We start from the raw sequence: 27,325 nt of genomic DNA on the forward strand, positions 1-27,325 counted from the left end.
ACAGACAGACAGACTGACAGAGAATCCTAGGCCGCTCCTGCACTGCATTTAAACCATTTTATTCCCAGACACGTCTGCCTTTGGTCTCCTACTTCCATATATCAGCTCCGGACAGGGCTGCATCTCTTCCAGTCACAGCACGACCGGCCTGGAACTGAATTAGTTCACCTGCACCATAATTTACTGAAATCACACCAGGTGTAACCCTAACCCTAACCCTGTACTTGCTCTGCTGTAGCTCAGTCAGCGCTGTCACATTACACAACAGCACTCAAAGGTTATCAGAGGGCTTGCTGATGTGTTTGGATACTTTGCTGTGGGTTTCTGCGAGCCAGTGGGATTTAACATCAGCCTGCAGGTGTCCAACTGGAAGATGACGTCGGATCCAGAGTCAGTTCTTGGCTGAGTTGGTGGGACTCATTTCAGCTTACGCTGGTTAGCACTCAATGCTAGTCTGAGCTTGCTCAGTGGATCTAGACTCCCACATAGACGGGCCTTTTCACTTTGCTCCCTGTCTCCTTCATTTCCCTCCCTCCCTTCCCCCTTAGCTTTGACAAGACAGGACCAGACAAGACAACTCTTAAGGTGTGGGTCGCCTTGGCAACGGGCCCCTCCCAGCCCAAACAGCTGGAGGCACTGGGATAATATGAAGAGAGTCAGGGTTTGACAGACAAAGGAAGGATGAGGAAATGTTTCAGTCAGCTGACTTTGACTTTGTGATTTCCCACTCACTTGTGGACGTGCATCACCGTTTTGCATAGAGAGAAGACCCTCCAACAAACTCATCCTCCACTCTTTGAATCCACCAGTAAACCCAAGGGCTCCCAGGCCGTCCGTCCCCGGGCACCGGTGGCAGCGCACCTAACCCTAAAGTTCTGGCACTCTTTTAATCATGCCAATGTGTGTCCTCTTCTTCTGCAGTAGTTTTGGTACCTGACTTGAGAATCAGTGCCACTGACTGCTTATCTCAATGTGATAGAGGATGGAAACATGCGTTAACATGCATTTTCTTTTGCCAATTTTCTGGAGATTCTGTTGAAATTTATGGATTTATATGGAAACCCTACTTTTGTATCTCATGTCGTCACTTACTCTTCACCCCCATTGTGTTTTCATTTGGTTTCCATTCTCTTTTTCTTCCTCTCTTCTGTCCCCATTCAGTCACATATTATGAGTAATCCTTTGCTGATGCTTTAGGGGAAGTAATATCATGTTAGTCAGACAAGCACAGACACACCCCCCGTGACATAGCTCACACAGAATCATCTTATTACTAGTGCTTGAATCATTCAGCTTTTACCAGTGCTCTTTTTTATAGTTGTCAAATGAGATTTTTTTTCTTTCTTTTACAAACACAGATGCATTGGCTCCTCCAACTTAACCTTGCTTTCAGTTCACCTAACTCACCTAGCTCACCTAACTGGCACTGACAGGGACCTGCTAAATCTTCTAGATAAACACCCTCATTGGGCTGAAGGGTGCCATTTCCTGATAGAGATGGATTAAGGCCTTCGTGTCATAAAGTTAATCTATCACCCTCCTACCCGCCTGACTAGTTCATCCTTCAGCCTGTGAGGATTCACTTCTCTTCAAGTGGGAGCAGTCAGTCTATCAGCCTGTATAGATTGTAGAACTACTTAAAACAGCTTTTGAGGAGTATTCTGTTGATGCTTGAAAAGGTCCTGATGGGCAAAACTTCCACGTATTAATGGATTGCAGGTAATTGATTTCAGAACATGGAGATGCGGTATGTTCATCACCTTTGCTTGATTGTCATCCATGTGTCTTTCTCACAGCTTGAATTGTACTTGTGTAACTTGAGTGACTGCAGACTCCATTTTAAATTAATTTTCTGGGAAAACATGTGAAAGGAAGTGACCTCAGTTATAACTTTAAAGACCTTGGAAAGTTGACTTTATGAAGTAATGCAAACACTGATGGAAATGGTGGTCTGCAGTGCTCCGATGACTCTGAAGTCATTTAGACATCAGGGGAGCTGAGGAAAAGTTACCTAATCACTTTTTCAACATGAAGCTGACCGTTGAGATACTCTGGTGTTAATTTGTTTATGAAGGGAAGGGTTCCCTAAGGCACTTTATTCCCTGCTTCACATTCATGGAAGTACTAATTCACACACATACACACACACACACAGAGCAGCTGCTCAGTAGACAGATTTTCTGCAGCTACACTGACTGGAAAATTCATAGTTGTTACTAAAGTGACTTCTTACAGGGCTCTACTGGAAAGGAAGCAGCCGTAAGATGAAACTACAGAAGCGTTAAACTCACTCCAGGGCTGCATGGTAGCTTTATGCTCAGTATGCTCAGTGCTCATCAGACTGCGGATACTATTCTTGGCTGCCTGCCGAGTTTGCTGAGACTTACTGCTGCGGTTTGGTTAATAATTAGACTCCTTGTAGTGTTTGTCAATGTTAATAACTGTTTTGTGTGTTGATTTGCATTCTTTAATTGCCCCCAGTTAATTTCTAATTACATAATCCAACATGTATACTGTGTGTATTGGTAGAATTCTGTTTATTTACCGAAGAAATGATACACACGCAGAATTAACTCAGTTATCACATGAAGTCAAATAAAATGCGCCGTGATTTTGTTATTAGCCATCAACTCCGCCCCCCCTAAATCACACTCCCACAAGCTCACACACATCCTGGCTGACGCAGGCAAAATCCCACTGAAACTCTGAAACTGAGCTCTTAGCTATTAGGATCCTTCACCTTAGAATATTTTGGGGGATAATGAAGCCATGCTAGCAGCTCTCTGAGGCTGTATCCAGGCCGATCTCAAATTACAAAAGGAAAAGTCAGATACTCATCAAATCCAGTAGAATATGTCATCTGGCGACGACACAAGAATGTCTTTATGAATTTTTGTGACAATCAATCCAATAGTTGTTGAGGTACGGTTTCTTACAGACTGAAGTGGTCGACGTGCCAATACTGCCACAGAGCCACACCGCTGATATGGCTGGAAAGAGTCTGGATATGCACGCCAGATTCAGTCAGCATATTGTGGCCCACTTGGCTGAGGCGCCACACAATGTACCAGGCTTTAATTAGACCTGTAAACTATCCAGTAAAGCTGAGATGCATTCAAAAATCATTACAAACGTTACAAACTGTAGCGTTATTCGGTACACCCAGGAAAAGTGGTCTCACGCAGATTCTCTGTGAACCTTAGGGTGTTTCATTTGGTGGAAAAATGCAGTCTGGACCAGACTGACTGGCCCTCTTTTTTAACACATTGTTCTTGATTCACTGTTAATCACTTCCACCGTCATTTGATAGGGCCCAGTTTGTATAATAGTCTGTGCTTTCATGTTTGAGAAACACTCATCCTTTACCTGTAAGTTTACCTCATATTTTTCACGCAGTAATCAGCTTTGTGACTATGAACGGTGTCAGTTTACTGTAGGTTAATTTGTCACCATCCATACGTGACAGGCCAAACTGATTATCAGTCTTGCTTAAGGACAAGCTTTTGTGTTGAGTGTCAGCTGGCCCTGTTGTACTCTACATGTCAGCTGATGGGAACTAAACATTTTCTTATTGAGTGTTTGTACCACAATACGTCAACACACCTATCGTGTTTACAGAAACATTTTCCCCCGTGTTCAGTCATTATACAGACAGGATATTCACATGTGTATGTGGACATTTCTCCCCTGTGGAGTAAGACTGTCACGATGTAGATCCCAGCCACCCCGGCAGGCTACAACAGGCTGGCGGCTCCCTCTTGCACAGTCACACATACGGGCCTCATCAGCTGCCAACCAATCACAGAGCGTCTTTCGCCCTACGTGACATGATAGCCCTTTCAGAGGAACGGGTGACTCTGAGACTGTGAGTCATTTTACGTCAGACCGCAGTTAACCTTATCTAAACGGAGAGGTGACTATAAGAAGATGGCTGTTGTTTTATTAATGTAGAAAATAAGTTTCATCACATTTGAGCACCACAAGCTGATTCAGATGAATTGGGTTTTGGAAATACAAACAATGGCTCTGTGACATAAAAAAAACTGTGTGATCTTAAAGGGAGGCTACGTCACTTTTTACAGGTGAAACAACACAATCTCCCACTTATAAATGTAAAAGCACAATTAATTACCAGCAAAACATACCCCTGTTAAAGTCAACACATTCAGTGTTGTTGCTGCTGACTTGGTCTAGTATGACCAGGGTATGGAGTCTACTGTCAGGCAATGTTAGCAGACTTTGTAACAGGCATTAGAGAGGCAGTTTGCTGATTTTATGACTCTTCTCCATTTCGCTACTGTTATACTACAACTCAATAGTTCTTTCCCAAAAGCAAAACAATCAGGAAATGTATTTGTCTCAAATATTTTCACCTTCAGTTATGCCGATATGGTAAACATGATAGCAAATAGTTGCTTATTTATGCATCCAGAAGAAATGAAGCAAAATTATGATTCATTTGGAGTTGTGTATGTTTCCATTTGACAAATGTATTCTTTTTAATATTATATATTTTGGGTTCTAGCAGCTCCTGAGGGGAAATAACTGCCATATTACCTGCTAAATACTCCACTATGCTCACTGGCTAGTCGATATGCTTATTCTGTTCGGTGTTAGGCAGGTAATGTAGAGTGAGTTCATCACAGCTGTTTCGCTGTAAACAGCTACCTGGTGCAGCTGGAAATGATGCTGATGAAAGCCCTAACTATTAGTGACCCCTTTCACAATACACATCATCCGTCATTTCATCTATTATTTTAATCATATTGATTAGAGCAGCTCTGAAGAGAATTGTGGGAAATTAAAAGAAATTCAAAGTGACATCATCCTGAAAATGCTACTTGTGGCCACAGTTCAGCAAATGTTACCAAGTCTGGCTTTGAAGTCTATTCATCTGGTATGTATTTGATTTTTTTAATTAAAAATATTTTTTTTCTTTAATTGAAAAATACCCCACTGAGTTTCAAGATCAAATACTGACCCAAAATGATGCAATGCCACTGAAATGTGGAAAAAGGGGGATGCTTTTCCCTCAAGGTCAGTGGAAAGAAAATCCATTTGACAGACATCCAGCCATAACAACCAAGCTGGGCACTGACTTATGTGTGTCCATCCATACATTGTCTCGCAGAGAAGTACAAACACCAGTAGGGGAGGTGTACAAGTGACGCCAGTACAACCCCCTAGGAGCACCCCATCAGGAAGCAGCATCGCGGCAGACATGGGAATAACAGGAAGTGGGTACCTGACCGACGCTTCAATGGAAACGGCCTTGTATGGGCCGACCGATATAGCCTGGGTTCAAAGACTTAAGAGAGGGCCCCCAGTGAGGAGATGGATTGAGAAAACAACCCCCCTAAATCCCTTGCATGCGAAGAGTCCTCTCATGGCAAACCCCACTAATTGTTGGTTTGCGCTGAGTGTTTTGAGAATGTAAACGACCGCTGCTTAATGAAATGCTGTGAGAATGACAGTCTGCACAGCTCAGTTAGAGAGGTGATAATAAGCTTTGAAAAATCTCCAATTTGGAACGTGTTATTATGGCTGTGGAAGCACTTGCTCTCTAAATCACTCTCAACTGGAGCCAGCCACGAAACCGTGGAACTTCCAGCAGCATCATGGGTGAAATATTTGGTTTTAATCTCTTTTTCTACACTTCTTTTTCTCACACCAACTTGCTCATCCCCGTTATCTTCACGCTCACATTTCCCTTTGTTTTTCCCCCTTATTTAACCGCTCCCCTTGAAGACTCAAGAAGAATTCGGAGCTTATTGAGGGGTTAATGCCAAGGTCAGGCATCAAGGGAAGGTCACTCGTGTTCAACCCCCCCCCCCCATCTCTGCCTCCAACAATGGCAATGCCAGTGGGGTCTAATCCTTTAGGGTAATTGCATCGCTGCTGTCCACTCTCTTAAATATAGTCTCCCCTAATTAAGGCTGACAGCGGGGGGTGGCGGGGCAGACATGGATTCAACAAGTCGCCTTGTTTTGAAGACACAGGACAAGGAGAGGTGGGGTTTGGGCATTAAAACCTACCCACCCCCTCACCCACTCCCACCCCTCCCTTGCCTTACTAGAAGCATGTGGCCCCCAGCCTCAGGGGTTTTGTTTTTGTGAGCTAGCTAATTGCAGGGGATTTAAACACACTTCATCTCAGATTAACCTGAATGACAAAAGAACAGAGTAGTGGGCTGGGTGTCTGTGGTCAGCGCAACAGACTGTAACAGGCTATAAATCATACCCGCCCTTACACCACACACACCACACCACATAAGGGCTGCAACTAACCATTAGTTTCATTATCAATGTAGGTGCCAATGATCTTCTTGAGGATTTGATCATTTGATGCCTAGAGCCTAAGGTCAGATGTCTTGTTTTGTCTGAGCAATAGTCCCAGAACTGAGAACAGAATGGTCAGATGCCAAGATATCTAGAGTTTGAGTTTCAAGCTCTAAAAACACTGGATCCTACATTCCCCACAATTCAACTGGCTAACCAGTTGTTTTCATTAGATGCTTCCTGCCTGGAAAATACCCACGTCTTTCAAATTCCACACCTCAATCATTGTAACGCAGGTAGGGCTTCAACCATCAGTTATTTACATAGTAATTCATCTACTGTTTTTTTTTCCAGATTAATCAGTGAATTATTTAGTCTGTGAAAGTTTTTGTTGTGGAAAAAAGCAGTGATGATCAAAATAGTCACTGATTAACTATCATTCTGTCAATCGAGTAATAGTTTCTGCTCTAAACTCAGGCTTACCGTTAGAAATGTGAAGTCATGCCCATTGGTTATCTCCAGTTATCCTATGTGACAAAGCTCCTCAGACATTACGCAACTGTTGTCACAGGTAAGTAAACTGACTTTGAGTCATTTCATCAAGGGGAAATCCACAAATTGAATATGACAAAAGTTAAGTAGTTTTCTGTCAATCGACTTATGATGTCACCACTTCACCACAACAAAGGCATTTATTTCAGAATAGAATATCAGGTCAATTTTCATTATTGCACATTTGATTTCAAAGTGAAAATTAACCATTTTTTATTTCTAGTTGTGTTTGAACAGATTGGCTTCCTGCTTTCTCCTCGCTCAGCACTTTTTTTGAAAGAGACCCAACTGAACTCCCTCATTTAACCTCCTTTCACCTCGGGGTCAAAGTTCAAATGGAGCACTAAATCAGGCTGCAGAGCTTAGCACAGACACAAATGTAAGGAAAGAAGTGTGATGACCACTTTCTGAATTTGAATTTGAGTTTCGTCGAGATAATCTGCAACATCACACAACTGTTTATCAGATGGAAAACTTTGATAATTCCCACAAGAGAAGAGCTCAGTTTCAGAGTTTCAGTGGGATTTTGCCTGCGTCAGCCAGGATGTGTGTGAGCATGTGGGAGTGTGATTTACGGGGGGCGGAGTTGATGATTTTCGGTGTGTGTATGTATGTGTATGTTTTGTGTGTGTCTTCCCAGTAGACTGCTGTAGTAAACGGAGCGAACCTCTCAGCTCTGTCGGGTTCATTTGATCCCACCGTCAGAATAACTCCGTCCGGTCTTTTTGCTGTGAAGATCAGGATTATTTTAGGACCTTGAAACGCATTGACACTCACACACACACTCATCGGAGGGACTACAGAGCTCGAGTTCGATTCGGGTTGGGACTAAAACTTTCACCACCTGCTGTCTGCTGTGTTATTGGACATTGGAGGTATTGATTGGTTCCTCCACTGAAACCCAAAGGGGTTGCCATTCCTGGGATGTTGAATCTTTCTGTGGTAGGTAAATATAACGTAAAGACCAAAGATTTCTCTTGGGTTCTACTGTGACTGCACTTTTATTTCTATATCATGTGCCGAGAATGTGTTGTTGGAGTTTGAGAGACACATTCGTCATCAGCATAGCTTTCATTCATCTACGGTAAAAGCAAAGGACAAAGCAGGACTAAAACAGAGCTGCAACCAATGGTTATCGATTAATCCTCTCGATTAATGGCTAGGTCTGTAAGACATCAGAAATGGGTGAAAAAAGCCTAAAGGTGACTTCATCAGATGCCTTGTTTTGCTCAACCAACAGTCCAACACTGAAGATAATAAATTGGTTTTATTGTAAGAAAAGCAAATGTAGCCAATTCTCCCATTGGAGAGACCATCGAACAGGATGAATCTTCTGCCAATGGACTAATTGATTAATTGACTTAATTGTTGCAGCTCTAAACTAAACATTCTGCATTTACATTACAACAGATCTTCCCTGACTGATTTTTTTTCAGTTTCTTCTTTCTGGGGGCTGTGATGGGAGCACACATTCACATCTGTGCAGACCAGCACTTTAATTCTGTTTTTCCTCCCATGTCTGCATATTTCACATCTGCTTCTTATATCAACAGACCAGTGTACCCCCTGGCACCAGCAGCCTTCTCTCCTTTCCATATTCTTTTAAACCAAATTGGAAGCGGTTTCCAAATAATCAATTTCCATGTCGTATTTGGAGCAGCTTGTGTCCAAATCACCATTCAGCTGAAGTTCTAGTTTAACTTTTCCTGTGACTTCCTCCTTTTTTGGTCTTGTTCACCGCCCTCTTGTCTATCTCTCTTTCTTCTCCTGCCCTGAAGCTATGGATAGGAAGGCTGGTTGCGTCATAGTCCAGCCGACGTTGCCTGAGACAGCAGTCAGTACACTTGACTTTGTTAGAGCAGAGAGAGACCAGCTGCTGGTGAGTGGTGCTTTTTTCCTGCAGTCCCATTGATCATCCTGAACTGAGTAGCGTTGAGCCCGGCTGTGTTTAGCTCTTCACTTCTAAGAGGATTTAGTGGTGTTTCTTTCCTCAGGAATCAGCTTGGAGTGTGTTGTTTTTCTCAGTGACGACACTGTGACAGTGGGTGTCATTTGGGTGTCGTGTAAATATTTGACTGTGCGACAGGGGTCGGGGGTTAGTTGTGTTTCATCTGAAGCAGATCAAAAAACAATTAAAAGAAAATGCTTTAAAATTCAAATCAAGAAATTAAGAAGGCTCTTGTTGTTGCCAGTGATTGTTGCAGTTTGAATGTATGCTTGGATTTAGTTGTAAAAAGCGACCACAGCTGTCTGGCTGTCAAAATGGGAAAATGAGCTGCAGAAGATGAGGAGGTAATATTTTTCTTGGGCAAACTTTGCTACATGCTGAAACATACCTTTCACTGGAATGTGTAGTCTGCTTTGCAAAAAAAAGTGGAGTTACTGTGTTTCCCATGAGCATGTTTGTTCCTGTGTTTGTTACTTTCTGTTCTTTTCAAACCTGCCTGTGTGCTGTCAGATGGACCTTTGGGCTAAAACTGTCTGATTACAACTTTAGGTTGTTTACATAGTATGTGTTAAAAAAAAAAGAGAGAAAAAAGGTAAATGGTAACGGGGATGTGGTGTTAGTGCACCATTAGGACGCACAGCTATGATTTGCATGTTTATTACTACAAGAGGAAATGCAAATGTTGTATTCCATAATGGACTATGGAGGGGTTATTTATCTCTGCTGTGCTGCAGTATAGATATGAAGGTGATGTCACCGTGTCAGTGTTACAAAATGGGCTCATTTCTCCTAAACTAAACATCTACAGTGTGCAATCTAGGAAACCCCCCCCCTTGTTCAACATGTGTCACTGTGCAGAGGAGGATGACATTAGGAAATACTGTAAACAGTTACACCTGATACAAACCGCAGTCTTAAATCAGCCTGACATACTTGATATGACATGTTTTTTTGAGGGTATTTCCAATTCAGAATCCCATTTCATCACAAGTTGAATTTAATTTCAGCTGTTAGTGATAGTGAAGTTGTTCACACCAAGTTAATTCTGATAATAGGGAAGCTGTGATATAAAAGGAATCCTGAAAGGGTGAGAAAAACGATAATCAAACAAACTTTTTTGAGGATAATACAACCATTTACTTTATTTCGTGATCCAACTTTGACTTAATGTACTTTGTGACTGACCTGCTGTCTTAGTTGTGCACATGTTCAGTGTTACTGCGATGAATTATTATTACTGTTGCACTCACTTTTAGTTTTATCCCCAGATAAAGTGATTTTAGGTAAACTGACTACAGTGAAGCTTAGTAACTACAGTAGTAGCCTAGCATTTCTTCCACAGCCATGCACCATTTCATTAACTAACTGTAGTTATGTTGTTTAGTTTGTTGTTTAGTACACCCCACTACCTGCAGCCAGGCTCGCTTGCCAAGATAGCTTTACTGTGCATTTGCCAACTCATCCTTTATTCCTTATCCTCAAATACTTTTCTCTTGTATAAGTGAAACATATGATTTGAAAATCTAAACAATAATGTACAAATCTAACCTCTTATTTACTTGTCCATGCATAGTTTTCCATATTAAGCATCCAATATGTATATATATATATATATGCGCTAAGGCTAACTGTCTCTACAAGGCAATACAGACACAATTCTGATTCATATTTATGATGACTCTCTACATGGATCATTAACTGGTGAGGATGCTGACTTTTTGCCTCAGCCTTTTACTTTTTATTGGATATATGCAGCCTTCAAATGTACAGTCACACCCTGTCACAGGGTTCTCAGAGTTTGCGGGAAACAATTAAATTAGCCGCAGACTGAGCCAGCTCATGAGCTGAGCATTAATGAGGTAGCTAGCTACAGGTCATAGAAGTCTGCTAGTGTCATTTCAGCCGACAAAACTGACAGTCACCAGCTAGAAATGAGGAGCCAGCTCTTCTAAAAGTGCTACTTATTCTGATTTTAAATCTGTCACTGTCTTCACTGTGCATATGTGCCAGCATAACTACAGTAACTAAGGGCTAGCGAAGGGTCAACTGTCTCATCATGTGACCGCCATGTTTCCCGCCCTGTTGGACATGTAGCGCTGCCGTATTTCCAGGTCTGAGTTGTGGGAGTTGGAGCAGAAATCATCCTGTAAAGTATCAGGTACATGAGGTTAAATGTACAGTATGCCTGATGGGGATCATTCCATCCACATGCTTTCATTGTTCTAGTTTCACTTGCAGTTATTAGCTTTGAATGACATCACCCACTGTTAAACACCGCTCCTCATCCAACATTTGATGTCTTCTAGAGAATGAATACGCACTAGAATTTTATCACTGCGGGTCCTTTGATGAACGTACTGAACATGTGTTTGGGTAACGCACACAGAAACACACACACACACACACACAAGCACAATCCTGGGAGGAAAAAAAGCACAACAAGTGCCTCTGTTTGAGTAAGCCCATATGTGTGTGAGGCGTCAGGAGTTTACGGCACCAGGACGAGGGAGAGCTGGTTAATAGGGAACAGGCTTGCAGACAGGCAGGCCGTCTTGTTGCATAACAGCCGCAGTAAAAAACACTGGCCCTGGCTCTCCTCCTCTGCCTCCTCGCCTGGCCAGAGGACAGATGGCGGCAGAAGAAAGCCAGCGAGCGGCAGCGGCCCTCTCCCATGCCACTCCTCAACAGATGCATCGTTTATTTATTGAAAAATAAATCAGACTTGGGCCAGGCCTCCCTTTTGATCTCCTGCAGCCTCACTGGACGCTGTTTTCAATCCCACCTACTGGGCCACAGCTAATGGCGACTCTGCGTTATGTTTAGGAAAGCAGGCCCTCTCCGACGTACATAGGGAGGCGCTCTGCGGTCGACTGCTCTGATCTGCTCCCAAGACGACAATGAAAATCAGCTCTTAGGAAAAGGTAGCAATAACATAACATATGGCAGAGTTTGACCTTCCTCGGTCGCTGTCAGTTCAGCTTGATGAAAAGCACGCTCACTCTGGAGGCATTTAGCTCTTTAAACTCTTCCTTCAATCATGCTTAATGCAGCTGCAGATTGATAACATTTTGTTGGTTGCAGTTAAGAACTCATCAATGTCTTGAAAGCAGGAAGGTAAGTGGCTGGAGAGAAAGTTACTGCCACCTTCTGATGGGTGGGTTGAGAGGATGCGGAAGGAACCTCAGTGGAGCTGGAGCACAGCTTCCCCCTGTAACTTCACATTTGTAGCTTCTGGCTGCTGCAGTGTAAGGATTTGTAACTTCATATAGCATTATAGAATACATTTTCAAATCTTCAAAAATTAAATATAATTGAGTGATTTGAAGATGATACATTGGGTTTTGAGAACTTGCCATGGGATTTTCTCCTTATTTCCTAACATATAGGGATCAGTTGCTCATTGACTAATTGGAAAATAATCAATAATTAATGTAATCAGTTACAGCCCTATAATGATGGTTTATTGGCTCAGCCCTAATATTGATATTAATATTAATATTCAAAACAAATCGAACTTGTCCATTAGGATTTTTGTTTTTTCAGCAGTATAAAATCAGTTCCATCCAGAGCGTCATTGTGGTTTGATCTGTTTTTAAAAATGACACATGAAGGTGTAACGGATTACAGTAAAATGAGGTTGCAGCTGACAGAGAAATATTTAGCTTTAATGACATGAAACATGGTGTGAGACACCTGTGTTTGTGTAGTGTCTGCACTCTGCACTGTACTGCGCTGTATGCTCAGGTCAAAGGTCAGTCCGTCAGTGCGTTTGACTGTGAAAACAAGACCCTGGCTGTGTCTCCTTCGGTCGTAGACTATGAACCACTGATGAGGTGTGCCTGTGTCTGACATTTGGGTTGTCTTAGATTAGTTTGATGTTGTAGACTGTGTGAGTTGCTCTGACCAAAGTCTGTCTGGATGTTTTACTGACTTTACTGCAGTCATACAATTTGAACAAGACCGTGCATGACTCTGCCTCGTCTAGCGCCAACTAATCATTTGCATGCGTAGGTGTGTTTTTTGGGATGCTCGTGAACTGTCGTCTTTTTAGTGTGTTTATGTGTGAGAAATGATAAAGCCAGGGTGGGATTGTGAAAGGCGGGGGGTGGGGTGGGGTTGTTGACTTGAGGCTACCGTGAGCCTCCTCTGGCCCCATGTGACTGATGAGGAGCGGTGTTAATGCTAACATAACTTACCGCTGAGGAGAATCTCGACCAGTTGCCAAATCAGCGATGATTTTCATGTTAAGACAGGACCTTAAAGCAGCCTTTTCAGTGGGAGTGGAGTGATGGTAAGCATTAAAGTTGGCCTGTGGAATTAAACACAGTGTATCTGGATGTCACCCTCAGTCTCAACAAAGCCTGAGGTGCTGTGAGACCTTTCGCTGTCGGACAGAAGGTTGGCCTGAACAATACACTTCGAGCTCAACTCAACCAAACCGTATTCCCCATTGTCCTCAATATGAAGCAATAGCTAAACTGTTGTGCTTTTTGTTGATTCAGGTTGGCTTTGATTTCATGTTTTCTATAGTGTGTGTGTGTATGTGTGTGCTTGGAACAGTGACAGAAACTGAGTTTGTTCTATGGGTGTGGGCACCGTTATGGCAAACAGCTGTGTGTGTGTGTGTGTGTGTTACAGACGGGCCTAGAGCAATACGTCTGTGGGAACTTGTGTTTTCACAATATGTCAATATAAGATAAGATTTAGTTTTTTATTCTCTTGCGTTATGTTTTTTTTTTCTATAAATTGCAGTGTATTTATGGGCAGTACATTAACTCCTACCTCCTGAACGCAGCACCACCCTTCCACTGATTTACAGACTGACACAAACACACACTCCAACAATAAAAATAAAAGCTTTTGGTTGAGCTGAAGCACATTCCCTTCCTGGGAATTTATCATTTATCATTATTTACATCTGGCTGGCTCATCCTTTAGGTGTTTTCTCATTCATGGACAAACTTCGACACTAAAGTACATTTCGTGATTCATTGGAATTTTTGGTTTTACAAGCAAAAAGACCACAAAGGTGAAGACTAACTGGTTAGTCTGAAGTGTTGGCCCGGTTGCAGTGCCCCACAGTTTTTCTATGGGGGGGACCAATGGGGAGAGGAAGACGGTTCAGAATGATGATAACACTAGCTCAGAGTTAGTGAGTGAAAAGACACATCACTCCGTCTGTAATATCCTTGAGTATGAGGGAACAGTGAGTTTCTGTTGTTCAGCAAAACAGAGTGGTGCCTCTTTTCTACAGAAATTATACGTCATGTCAGCATCAGGAGAATCGCATCAATCAGGGATTACAGTCAGTTTGGAGCAAGTAATTTGTGAAAAATTAGGTCAGAAGGATACAGTCGTTATTTCAGTGTGTCCCAATGCATGTAGTCAGTATGTCTTGTCGTCTTATTTTCAGATTTATAGCTAAAATGACTTTAGTGTTTATGGCTGCTCGACCAGTAAAAGGCGATTCAGATCTCGATTGAATCTTTGAGTTTTGCCAATTTAAAACTTCAGCTACCTACACATGCTGAAAACTAAACCTAATTAGAAGCAATATGGGATTCTGGTTTGATAAAATGCTATCAAACGAATTTACGCAACAACACAAAACACTATTATCTCTCTGAATATACGTCAGGATACTCTGAGAGACTCGCATACCCCATTTTTACTCCCAAACGCACACATGGTGATGTATGCTGTTACATAAGTGCTAGGTGTGCTCTGGCAGGACAAGCTGTTCCGGAGGAGGGCTGAGGGGAAATGCAGTCAGGTTGCAAACAGGCAGGCTAGTTTTGGCTTTACAAAACCATGTATCTTACATCATGTTATCGGTGTGTTCCCACTAGACAAGGAAGTGGAGATAGAGGCATCATTACTGAGCAGATCCTCTCCCTGCTCTTCACAGCAGCCCCGTGATGGATGATCCTTGTATCTCATTGAGTCAGATCTGTAATCTGGGTTTGAATTTATCGACAGCCTTCCCTTAATGCGTCATGTACAGTAATTCTATACACAGAGCCTGATTGCCCACGGATTTTCCAGCTTGCAAGGATGTGGCATGCCATCCAGACTTACTTAAAATTGTCCTCAGGAGCCAAAATTTTGATGGTGGTGAGGACTTTGCAGCCAAATAGAACTGCCAGGCTGTTGCTCTGAAGCCACAAGTTCCATCCTTAATTATAAATCATGTTTAGGACATTTGAATCTGAGGTTAACTTTAACCATTCCTTAGCTTAATGTCTTTAGCATCAGTTGTGCTCTGTAAAGCCATTTGTTTGTACCAAAATGAGATCAAGTTAAGCCAGTGGCTACAGAATGTGTTGTACAGTGTGTTTGGAATCGCCCTCATATGTTGCGTGCCGGCATATGGGGGATTAAGTGTTAAGGTAATAATCCTGATTCACCTCAGAAGACTCCTCATCTTCTTCCAAACAGGAACAGCTTCATTACAGCTGAGCGACTGGTGTGCTGTTCATCGATGACACAGCCTTGAAGCGAGCATGCCTGTGTTTGTAAGTCTGTGTGTGCATGCATGTGTGTTTGTGGGGGGGGGGGGGGGGGGGTGTTTGCGTGTTTGCAAGATGTGTGGAAAAAAGGGCTCATAAGCAGGTGCCACGTGGCATTCAATGTGTTAAGCCAGGACGAGGGCCACTGTGGGGCCAGTGTGTGTTCTCAGCTGTTAGGGATGGTAATGAAGGTTGTGTGTGTGTGCGTGTGTGTGTGTTATGGTAGCATGAGTGAGTGTAGGTGAAACATTGCATGCACGCACACACACACACACACACACACACACACACACACACACACACACACACACTAACCACTAATCCAGCAATATCTGAGAGCAGGCATGCGGTGGGGGACACGCGACACACACTCACATGACACATGTTGTCTCACACACATTCATACACTTGCAGCACACGGCACACATGGCCTCCTGTCAGCTGTCCGGCACAATCACATTCTCTTACAGCCAGCTTCACTTACACTCCTCATCCTCATTGTGTTAGGAAAACTGATCCAGATCCAGAAACGGACGGATAATGAAAGTCAGCTCGTCTTCGTACCCAAGTATCAATCATCCCTCTCATTGATAGGAATGTTGAGTATTGCAAAAATCCCTGTTGCACATATCCTGAGCTCAAAAGCAGTTATTTTAGGCATTATATCCAGGTATCTGTCATAAATGTAAGATTACAAGCTTTTCTAGGTTTGTTTGAGTATTTTTTTTTTCCATTCGATGCTTTTTGCAGCCCTCTCTTCATCCTGTGACGCACTCCTTTGTCTTGGCTAAAGCGTCAGACATTTTCAGCTGCTTTAGTTGCAGCAGGAATGTGAACGCCCCAACTTGATAGCGAGGAAGGCCTACCTATCTGGGCTATTGTCTAAATATGGCATTCGATTTGCTCACACTGGCCAGGCCGTCTGTCTCCACACCTCTCGGAGAACATACCACCTCTGTGTGATGGGACATTTGACTCTGTTACACGAAAATGTGCACGCATTCGTCAGCGTTGACTTCAGAGAAGCATTAGTGGGTGATGTTATAACAGATTTCTGTGACTTGTATGCCTCTGCCATGAAGCTGTCTCTTTGGCAGTGGGCTGAGGTCAGTGACTCAGTGAAAGGTGAGACTCTTTGCTCCTTTGTACCTGAAGTTTGTCTTACGTCATCAACTGCAGCAGTTGGGAAATGTCCTCATACCTCAATAGCATCATAATCACCACTCACTGCATACAGGACTGAGCAGGATCTCAGTTTGTGTTAAAAGGTACAACACACCACTTGTTCTGAAGTGATGTGTATCTGTGCCCACATTGAAATATCTCACAGTTATTGGATGGATTACCAGAAATGTTTGTACGGTCATTCATGGCCGACAGATGATGAACCCTACTGATCCCCTGACTTTTCCTCTAGCGCCATCATCTGGCCGAAATTTTTGAATTTTTTTTTTTACGATCAATTACCTGCAAAGTTGAAGTTGTTAAAATGTTACGCTGATATAGGCAATGTTAGCATTAGGGCTGCACAGTTAATCAGATATTAATCTCTTCCCACAATCAAATGAACAAGACTGACTTGAATATTTCAAATGCATGCTCCACTCATAGATAACTCTGCTGCATATTAAATGAAACGCTTCCTGAGCTAACAGCTAATAACAAAACAGCGCAACACTACATCTATTTAATTTTATTTAAATGTGAAAGTGCAATGAAAATATTTTGTCCCTAAAATCAGTGAATAATTGTGGTTGTTGTGATTTTTTTGATCCGAATAATTGTAACTGTCATTTTGCCCATAATCGTGTGGCTTTTGTTAGCATGCTAGCACGCTAATCTAAGACAGTGAACTTGGAAAGTATCATACCTGACAAACATCGTCATATTAGCATTTGATGTCTACAGCCTGTCTACAGTCACAGAGAAAAATAATGTATAACAGCGTGCAATTATAAATAAATCTGTGATTGAAATAGTGTCCTATTTACACACCCATCAGACACCAACTATGTTTGTTTGCCGTTTGCTGCTGGCCAGATGGCTTACAGTCATTTTTGTCAGAGCATTTTCAGTGAAAACAGCCAGCTGCTGCAGCCAAAAACGGTGCTGTGAGAGCGGTGAGAGTGAACCAAAACAGTCAAATTGCAGGCTGGAGGGCAGAAACAATGATCTGAAACACACTAAAACGTTCCATAGAGCCGAAGGGGGACGGCAGATTTCAGATGATTCTCTGTGGTTTCATCTCTACTGTTGATGCACAAGTAGACGTGTGATCCACTCTAAAGGCTAGTACACTAGTTCATTGTAACTTGGATCTTGATTTACTAGATTTGGCTGTTACTCCTATTTGTAATAATAACGTTAGAATCGTCTGAATGTCGCGTTTCTTGCTTTGTTGCACTTGGTTGTAGTGGTGTCACCGTTATTCCCAGATCTCAGCAATTACTATGAAAATTAAACCCAAGTTGCAATAAACCCGGAATTATCCTATAATGCAGTTGTTGGAGGAGAGCTTGTCATGTTCACCACAGTAAACAAGACTGTTCTCTTAGACTCACAGACTCTTGTCTCTGTGTCTCCGTCTCTTTCTATTTAAAACCTCTGTCTGGTGGGGGGGCTCTGCCTGGGTGTAGTGACCCTGGGTATGTGAGAGGAAGGGAGGAGTCGGTGCTGGAAGTGGCAGAGGACAGAGAAGAAAAGGGGAGAGAGGAAAAAGAGGAGAAGACCCTGGCTTGTGGAGCTCAGAGCGGGGCTGTTTAATCTCCGCAGGACTGTCAGATGGCTTTGACAGAGCACAGGCACCAATTAGGCTGCAAGATTAGGGGGGCTTTGTACTTCTGAAAAGCTTCTGGATGGACCATTTTTTTTCTTCCTTCCTGCCTCGGGTTTATATCTTTACTGGGACTCCTCACCCTCCCATAACCTCACCCCCTTTCCCTCCCCTCACTCTGTCCTTCTCCAGCCCTGCGATCCGCTCCTTGAAATCTGCGATTATACCTGGCTAGACATTGAGAGGAGTGGATTAATAAGACAGCTCGTCAGATGTCAGTGTGGTTTGACAGGGACACACTGCAGAGTGAATTAGCAGGCAAGCGAGGTGGCAAGTTGGATGTTTGTTGGGGTCCGTGGGTACCTGCTGGCATGGAAATGGAGCCGAGTTGCAGGAGTGATGGAGACTCCTGCTCCGACCTGCAGAATATGACGGTAGAGTACCGGGGGTGGGGACGGAGAGAGAGACGCTTGTGTATTCAAATCTGAATTACATGGTTGCACTTCAACTCTGTCATGTACAAGAGCATTTGGCAGTGCGTGTGTGTGTGTGTATTATAACAATATAGTTACTGAAAACATGCCTAGAGAACAGCACTATGTCAGGGGATGGCTACTACCACTTGAATGTCTATAGTTGTTGTGTTTACATGAAAGCTGCATTCCCTCGCTTATGCTCACCTCCTCCCACACCCCCCAAACACTACCACACACACATACACGTGCACAGACACATTGCTCCTCCTGAGTACATGGAAACAATGACAGGAAGTACATTAGCAGGACCTCCATTGTATCTCCCCATACATCCTCGCTTCCTTGGCCGGGTGTGGGCGATGGCGAGGGGGGATACAGGGTGGAGTGAGGAGATAGCCCCCTGGTGCCACTTGGCCCACTGCTGAGGTGAGGGTGAGGAGGGGGGAGGGAGGGGCGAGTCTGTCTGGGCCGAGACAGGGATCCTTAATCCTGCAGCCTTCTGCTGCCTGTCGGCTCGGCTGCAGGGCTTTTGGAGCTCTAGGGCCTGGAAGTCTCCCAGTGGCTGACCTGTGGTCAGTTTCAGTGCTTCGCCTCTCACGATACTATTTTGGATTATGTAATTGTAAGCTGGTCCCAGATCGGCACAAGAGGTGAAAAGCTAAGTTTAAGTCAATTAGTTGTCATCCCACAGACGGGGACAGATGGTGGGAAGGTGGGAGTCACCAAACCTCAGGAATGCCCGTGGCGGCCTCTGTGGTCATTTAATTGTGGCAGAAACAATAGTGAAGCAGGGAGCTGTTTATTCAAAATGTGTGTGACGCTTTGGCCCGGACTTTTAAAATGTTCTGCTGTTTTAATGCAGGGACCTTGTGTGCTTGGCAGCCATGTGATCTGACTCTCTCTGTTTCTCCTCTTAGGTTTGCCACCACCCAGACTGTCAAGACCTGAATAACAAGAGCCCCCTTCACTTGTGTGAGTCATGTGACTCACGCTGCCATTCAGAGAACACAGACAACATGCACTTTGATCGGCACCCCCGATTTGACTTACAACCTCAAGGTATACGTGCAGTATTTCTTTATTTGGTATTCCCACTCTCAGTGATGTCATACCCATTGCCTCATTACAGGATCTCTCTGTGTAAATATCAAGGACACTGAGTTTATATTGTTGGCCAAATAAGGCAACACATGTAAAACATTTCCTTTCACAAATTCTGAGTTTTAACTTTTATGAATTGTGTATTCTGTCTAAGTTGTGATGTGTTGATTCATCCAAATAATGATTTTGAAAAAACTTATTTACTGATGATCAGACATGGTTCCCATTTCTTGTCACTTTCATTTAACTTTGTCTTCATGTTGGCCAGTTTAGTTTTTCATCTCATCCATGCTATTTTTCTGTGACTATTTTTCATGGATGTTGCTAGGTAGGAGGCGTGCTCTGCAGGAAAATGATGTCATTCTTAATCATGCCTTTGAAGCTCTGATTGCTCGACTGTTTTTTCCAGCTTTGAAAAACTGCCCTCAATGGGCACATTGCAAGACCTGTATGAATTGTTGTAACTGCCTTGAACCAGGGCACTGCTAACTGGTCATGCAGGTTAGATGTGTATTTACGTATTTTTTTGCCCAGGCCTAATGATATTCATCCCTGAGACTCTGCCTCCACTCCCAACACAGTGGAGATAAACTGAATTGCATCAGTGGTGCTCACAGCATAAAATAGTGGTTTCTCCACTGTGAACATTTTTCACTGGGACTACTTTTTATCAAAGAAATATGAAAACTGTCCACAGCAGGCTTTAGCAGCATAGGGTTTTAGCCTGTATGTCAATCTATATTTGACACTATTAAAAATATACTGAATTGTTTTTAATTTGGGTGAACAAACCACTTAAAGCTTGATAAATAAAGGTTGCCTTAGTTGTGCTCCCACAGAAGGAATGACTGTTGTGTTTTCTTGACCTTTAGCCTCCATCCTGGCCCGAAACGTCTCCACGCGCTCCTGTCCCCCGCGCACCAGCCCCCCCTCCGACCTGGAGGAAGAGGATGAGGGGAGCAGTGACCGCGGGTCGGTAACCCTCTGTTACATCATGCTAGTGTTCATGTATTCCTGCCTGTCAGTAGAGCTCTTGTGTTTTTACACTGGCGGATAAGTTGCGGCCATGAAAAATGCGTCTCCTGATCACTTCTTTCTAAGTCTCGGTAGACTTGTTAAGCTAACTGTTGATATGCCGTGTTCTTTTGAAGAACTGGTACGTAAAAGGTACGATAATGGGTGTGGAACTGTTTTGCAGGGAGCGTAAAACAGGGGGGAAGATGATGAAAAAGAAGCCACGGAGACGACACACTGATGTAAGTAATCATACAGACACATGGGCTACAGTGTGCAACATAAAAAGTCCCCCTCATGAAACCACAGTTTCATTTCTGTTCCTGGAAGTAGTCTATTTCTTCTTAGCCTGAAAGACTTTACGAGATTTTGGGGGGAAATAAAGTCTATTTGTCACTTGTTCTGTGATGCAGAGTTAGTGCTGGCTTTTGACAAATGAATATGATACAAGCAGAGTTGTGCAATATGAAAGCAGCCACCATTATTCTCTGCAGCGATGGTATAACATGATGGTATCTCCCTGGCTGTACTGTCTGAGCCAGGCAGTGTAGTGAAAAGGAGCCCCCCTGTGGATCTGCTGAGAGCACATACAGCACAAGCCTGGGGCAGGCCAGCAGAGCTGCAGCCCCACCTGTGTAAACTAACATCTGTTACCCCTGCAGGACCCCAGTAAGGAGTGCTTCAGCCTTAAGTTTGATCTCAACGTGGACATAAACACAGAAATTGTACCTGCAATGAAAAAGAAAACCCTGAGGTAAGAGGGGGGAGAAGGAGCGGCCCCTTAAAATGTATTGCAAAAGTTTGATTTAAGCTGCAATTAACAGCTTATGGTGTTTTTATCTCTTAGAGAGGTTCTAGCTCCGGTGTTTGAGAGGAATGGCATCGAGCTGTCCCGGGTCGACCTGTTCCTGGATCAATCCAACACGCCGCTGTCCCTCAACTTCGAGGCCTACCGTTTTGGAGGACACTACCTCAAAGTCAAAGGTAAAAACACCACATCACCCAGAATCCATCCCACCAAGCAATTATGCCCGATCCTGGGGGACATGCTCGAAGGGTTTGTGGCCCTTTTTTAGCCACTGAACAATAAAATTGTCCGCATTTACCAAACTGCTGCGCTGAGATTTTGTGCTGGTAAAGTGAAAGCGAAGTGGGACAGATGAAAATTGCAACATGTTTTATATGGAGCTCCTTTTTTAGAGACACAGTAGAATGGGAGGATGAGAGGACCGGGAATGGAGATTCACACAAACAGCCTGATGTATCACTGCAGACTGACCACTGAAATAGTGTCTGAAATTTAATGGATGGAAGGATAGATGGAGGAAAAGAGTTTTTTTTTTCTCTTCAGTGCAGTGTATGCATTTTGTAGGCCTGTTCTATGTAGAGGATCATTGATTTTCTCTGTTGAGGTGACAACATAAGGCTGTGCAACCAATATTTCCCTCACATGTAGCCTTCCTCTTGCAAAATGTATTCTCACTTGTATTCACCCAGTATGTCAGGTACAACACTTTCTTCTACAGTCCATTCAGCCCAACATCAGATCTGATTTAGCTGCACTTTATCATAATTATCATTCAGTTGTTGGACTCTTGTGACAGGACTATACACTTCAGAATCAGAATAGCAGCAGTAGAAAGTGTTGATCTGTCACTTTGTTGATAGACAATAGTCTTTCAGTCTTTGCAGTCACAGTGTATTTTAGACGTCGCACCAGTTTTATGTGCCTTTAACAATGACTGTGTATGACATATTGCATAGGTCATTTTCCTCTCACACCCGGGTTTCTGAGGAAAAAGGAGTGGGCCACATGCTAACGTGAGATCAGGGAAAAGAACGGTCACTGTACTCCTCAATCTTGTTCCAGAAGTGTTATGAAGTGTCTCGTGAACTTTAATAACGCAGTAGCAGCGTGAAGACTCTTGCTGCTGTCTTCCCCTTGATGCCTGAGTGGAAAAACTGGGAATGGCGCCTCTTCTCTGCCATCACTGCAGTTACACTTGTTGCAGTCACTGGATCAAAGGCCTATTAAAGCGTTCCATAAAAGAGATCCTGTACCATGGCTAATTGCTATTTTTTTTTAAACTATTATTCCTCCCAACTCGCACCTCCTGACCGCAGTTTGGAGTTACATACATTCTGAAACAGACGTCAAGGGCAAACAGTTCACAGCTGTTCAGTCACATGGTTGTAGGGTTAAGATTTTATTTTGTTCAATATTGTGTCACTATGTCTCTATTTTTCTGCGTAGCTAGTAGCAAACGGCAGACAAAGTGTGCGACTAGCTGGTGTCCTTAACCCCGTGTCCAAAACATTCATTTATTACAGGTTTAACTGAAGTGCAGCTCTGGTTGGTATTGTCCTCTCTACGATGTTTACAAGAGCCTGTTAAAGGATTTAACTTCAAGAAAAAACAATGAGCCGTACACTTTGGGTGTGGTGCTTAGTTCAAAATGACTCCTAACTGAAAAAAAGAAAAGTGAACTTGAAAAGAGGGCGTGCTTTCTCGACAATTTGACTATAGTGGCTTCCTCTGCATTGAAAAAGTAAACAAATAATGATCTGAGGACTGTGCAAGTTTTCGGTTTTACAGGATTCCCTTTCCCAGACTGCTCAACCTCGCTTTTTTTTTCTTCCCCCATTTAGCACGACAGGGTGATGAGCTGAAGGTGGAGCAGGGTGTGAAGGACTTGCGGTCGCTCAGTCTGCCCAACATGAAGCCCTCGGGCGTTCAGAGCCCCTACATCCTCACCCCAGGCAGCGAGAGGGTGGAGCACGGATCCCTGGGACGCAGGGAGAGCGTAGATCTGTTGGTGAGTTGCATGTGGCCGAACGGGACAGTAGTATCATCTGTGGTTACGTTTCATGTGACGCTCCAGCTCACAAAACTATCTCTCAGACTCATCGAACCAAAATCTGCCACCCCTTCAGACCACACACAAACACAGACACACCCAGTGACTCTTTCTACTTTGCTACACCCTTTGCAATTTTCCATAACTTCACCTCCTCTTCCTTTAGTCCCATGATTCCTTGGGGCTGTGTACTATCTCATAGTAATCCCATCATGACCTCACTGTATTGCATTACCTCTATCTGCCCAACGGAACCCTGGGAGGGTATTTTTGGATTTCCGCTTCAGTCTGCTGCCAGCTGTGTGTTTGTCTTTTTCGTGCACACGCGTGTAAGTGCATGCCAGCCTGCTCGGTGCTGCCGACCGTTACCTCGAATCCCGTATGATGATGAGTTTACTCAGGAACACTCTGTGCCACTTCAGCACTTCCTGCAGCCACGGGAAGTGGTTGTTTTGTCACTGATGAGAGATGCTGAGAGGCTGAAAAAGGCCTGCAGGATCCTGATCCACTTGGCTGCCAAACATGAAGCATGGAAATAGGGCAGGCAGTCATCAGGTTCATGTTGCAGCACACACAAGTGCTACAGCTCTGTAACATGGGCCCTGAGTTCTAGCCCTTACAGATGATGAAGCTGTCTTTAAACAGCAGTAAGATACACTGATCACTCTTTAGCCATAGAGCTACTAACATTTAGTTACATTATTGCTCGAACTGTCAATTATTTCCATTATAAATGCCACTAAATAGTTAAAATGACCCAAGATGATAAATCTGAATTTGTAATAATGTAAATTTGAAACATTGCACCCATGATTGCAGACAAAAGTAGACTTCTCTCTTCTAGCTGACAGCTATCTATTCCACTGGTCGAAATGTCGAGTGTTGCTAGCAGATTTCATCAGCTATAGCTGGCCAGCTAATCAAGCTAATGTTAGTGTCACGAGATGGTTGAAAACGCTTTCTGCGGCTGACTGTTTAAAGTTTCTAGCTCACTCAATTTAAAACATGCATACATGGCGCGGTAAAGCATGGCGAAAAGTAGAATAGCTTGGAAATAAGGAGCAGCATTGTTCCTGCAATGGCAACATTGAGCTGGTTTGTCCTATATGATAAGGGAAAAACTGCGTATGGCTGCTTGTCTTACATACTTGTTTGCACTTTTAATGTTGCAAAATAAAAAACATTAAGTGTGAGGACCGATGGGCTCGACAAATGTAATGCTGTCTCGCTATCGATGGCTGGGATAACTCATAGACTGTATAAAAGAAGTGGATGTATCTTAGGGGTCTGAAAAAGTGCCTTAAACATACATTGTTTCTAAAGGCGAGCAAGAGGCGACTGCTGGTTGCAAAAAGAAGTCCGATCATATGCAAGTCTATGAAAAAGTGATCTCCCTTGATTTATTACCTCAGTAAACACTTTCCTAGGGAGTTTACCATTTCAATCGCTAGTTTCAAGTCCTCTTCATGACAGAATGATGTTCATTTAGTAAATTATGGTCATATTTAGAGTAAAGTAGGGGATAAAGCTGGGCATGCTTTAGGCGGGGCTATCTTGTGACTAGCCAGTCACTTTTATGTTTTATTGCCAGATGTTTAACAGTTGCACAACCATAAATCATCATAATGGTGCATTTCCTGTTTGGGAGGACACGAACACAGGGGTGTTTGGATGGATCCCCAAAATATCAGTGTATCAAAGTCTGTATTGATGTCACTGACGTTGGTATTATTACTTGGTATCAGACTGAAAGCCTGAGTGCCTGTGTCTTTGTGGTAAACTGCACTGTACTATATTTTTCGTTGTATCACTGTGGATCTTCAAGTGAATATTCTTATTATTGGCGTTCACTCGGGTTTAGGCAGTTAGCTTCTGAGCTGCTCCATTATGTTTCTGAAACAAGTCATCCGTTGTTAAACACCCTTGAGGCAAGTCTAGACCCACTTACTGGTTTGATTGTGTGTGTGTGTGTGTGTGTGTGTGTGTGTGTGTGTATGTGTGTGCGTGTGTATGCGCACACTGTAAACAGACTAGTCTTGCAGTCATCATTGCTCTGGGCAGGGAAACAGGTAGAGGCCGAGTTCAAGCATTTTACTGCCATCTGTGGCGATAAGTCACTAGGGTTAGTCATCAAGCAGAGACGTAAACAGTGGAGGTTGCTGAGGTTTAGTCAGACACTATCTGACGTCCTGTTGTTATGTGAAGTTGTTGTGTTTTGTTTGTGCTGTCATGTGGAAAGGCCGTATTGACTGAATGTGGAAAGAGTAATGTGAGTGACAAAATCAACTCTTGTGCCATCCACAGGGGGGCGGTAATGAGTTGCTTCTGAAAACTGGTGCAAATGTGGAACATGTGGCAAAATACACTGAGCTTCTGACTCTTAGTGTTGATGCTGTTGCAGTCTTTATTTCAATATGTTTGAAACGGTCGGCTGATTAATCCATCAATGACTGACAGAGAATTCATTTGCAATAAAAATGTGTTTTACTCACCGATACTACTTGAATTACACAAGGACACTTGAGGTGCAGATATACTTTAGCTGTATTAATTAGTAATTCACTTATTTAACTGTCCAATGGTCAATTCTTGCATATTCACAGATTCTGGACTTTTCAACAAGGGTGTCGGAGTAGATGCAGTTTTAACTATTTTTAACAAGGTATTTAAACTTTATCGACAAATCAAATCAAACAAGTTATTTTTCAGAGTAGAAGATTTTTATGTCAGTATCAGTATTTGCGGTTTCCATAGTCTTTTATGATAATAAATGTATTACCAATATATGTACAAAACAAGCAATAAGAATATGCCATCTTTGGCGTTTCAAACTTGTGATTGGTCACCACTTTTCTATTTCTAAGGTTTAACTGGTGAATGCAGAGAATATTCAGCAGTAATTGAAAATGAAAATAATTGTGAGTTGCAGCCCTTCATGTCTCATTTTTTTGTTTTTCTTAAACTGTTTGGTAAGAATGACTCATAAATTATTTAAATCTTGAACCCTAATAAGAGTGTCTTGCCATAGAGCCCAGGCTCATTGAAGTCTATTGATACTGTAGTCTTTAACAGAAAACCCTGTGATCCGTTTTGGGTGAAAGCTGTTTGGAGGACAAAAGCTCCACTTGGACATGCAGGCAGTAAGTGCGGTTTTTAGAGTTTCTATGGCAGCAGCTTTGACACTTACCATAAAATGCATCCATGCCTGCTTTTTTTTATGGAAGGGCTTTGCCCAAAGAAGTTTAGATATTTGCCTAGTGACCAGATTCATGGCCTGGCGTCGCAGCGACTTGTGCCAGGCTGCAGAGGTAACACAGCCAAGTGTTGTCCTTTTCTGTATAGAATTACTCTTTTGTTTGAATGGGGTATTTCAAGTTTAGTATTGCATGCATGTTACTTTTTATAGGCTCTGGCAGCTTCATGATACGCTGCAGAGAGCTTTGATGATCCAGATTGATTATTTTACAACAGGGCGCCTTGGCCAGGCTCTCTGATTGGTCAAAGAAGCATTCCAACCTTGCTGATAGTTCCCATAAAACACCATTAGCCATCTGTGCCTCGCACTTATCACACCATCCACAAGTGATACACCCTTATAATAGCCCCACTGTATCAACTCACCTTTGCTACAGAGAAAAAATAACTTTTACCCATAATACATTTATAAACATTAAACAATACTTTACATTGTTAAGTCATGAGATCTACATCCATCCAGTAATCATGCTTTGCTGCAGGCTAAGTTTGACCAATTGTGTAACAACATTAACAAAACTAAAACTCAAACCTCAAAGTTGGGATCCCCCCTTCTGTCAG

The 27,325-nt window shown here is 43.0% G+C and overlaps 1 protein-coding gene across 2 annotated transcripts in view; it reads left to right on the forward strand.

Moving 5' to 3' along the window:
- Positions 1-27,325, forward strand: part of plekhg5b (pleckstrin homology domain containing, family G (with RhoGef domain) member 5b) — a 57,029-nt gene that overhangs the window by 13,222 nt on the left and 16,482 nt on the right. The window contains exons 3-8 of one of the 2 annotated variants that reach the window (XM_070839664.1): positions 19,454-19,595; positions 20,510-20,609; positions 20,836-20,893; positions 21,314-21,405; positions 21,499-21,635; positions 23,301-23,467. In XM_070839664.1, the coding sequence (XP_070695765.1) occupies positions 19,454-19,595; positions 20,510-20,609; positions 20,836-20,893; positions 21,314-21,405; positions 21,499-21,635; positions 23,301-23,467 (696 nt within the window). Of the gene's footprint in view, positions 1-19,453; positions 19,596-20,509; positions 20,610-20,835; positions 20,894-21,313; positions 21,406-21,498; positions 21,636-23,300; positions 23,468-27,325 lie in introns of those variants that run through there. The other variant, XM_070839663.1, reaches the window with a different exon arrangement.

The sequence above is a fragment of the Pempheris klunzingeri genome, chromosome 11, assembly GCF_042242105.1.
Source record: "Pempheris klunzingeri isolate RE-2024b chromosome 11, fPemKlu1.hap1, whole genome shotgun sequence".
NCBI classification, from domain to species: domain Eukaryota; kingdom Metazoa; phylum Chordata; class Actinopteri; order Acropomatiformes; family Pempheridae; genus Pempheris; species Pempheris klunzingeri.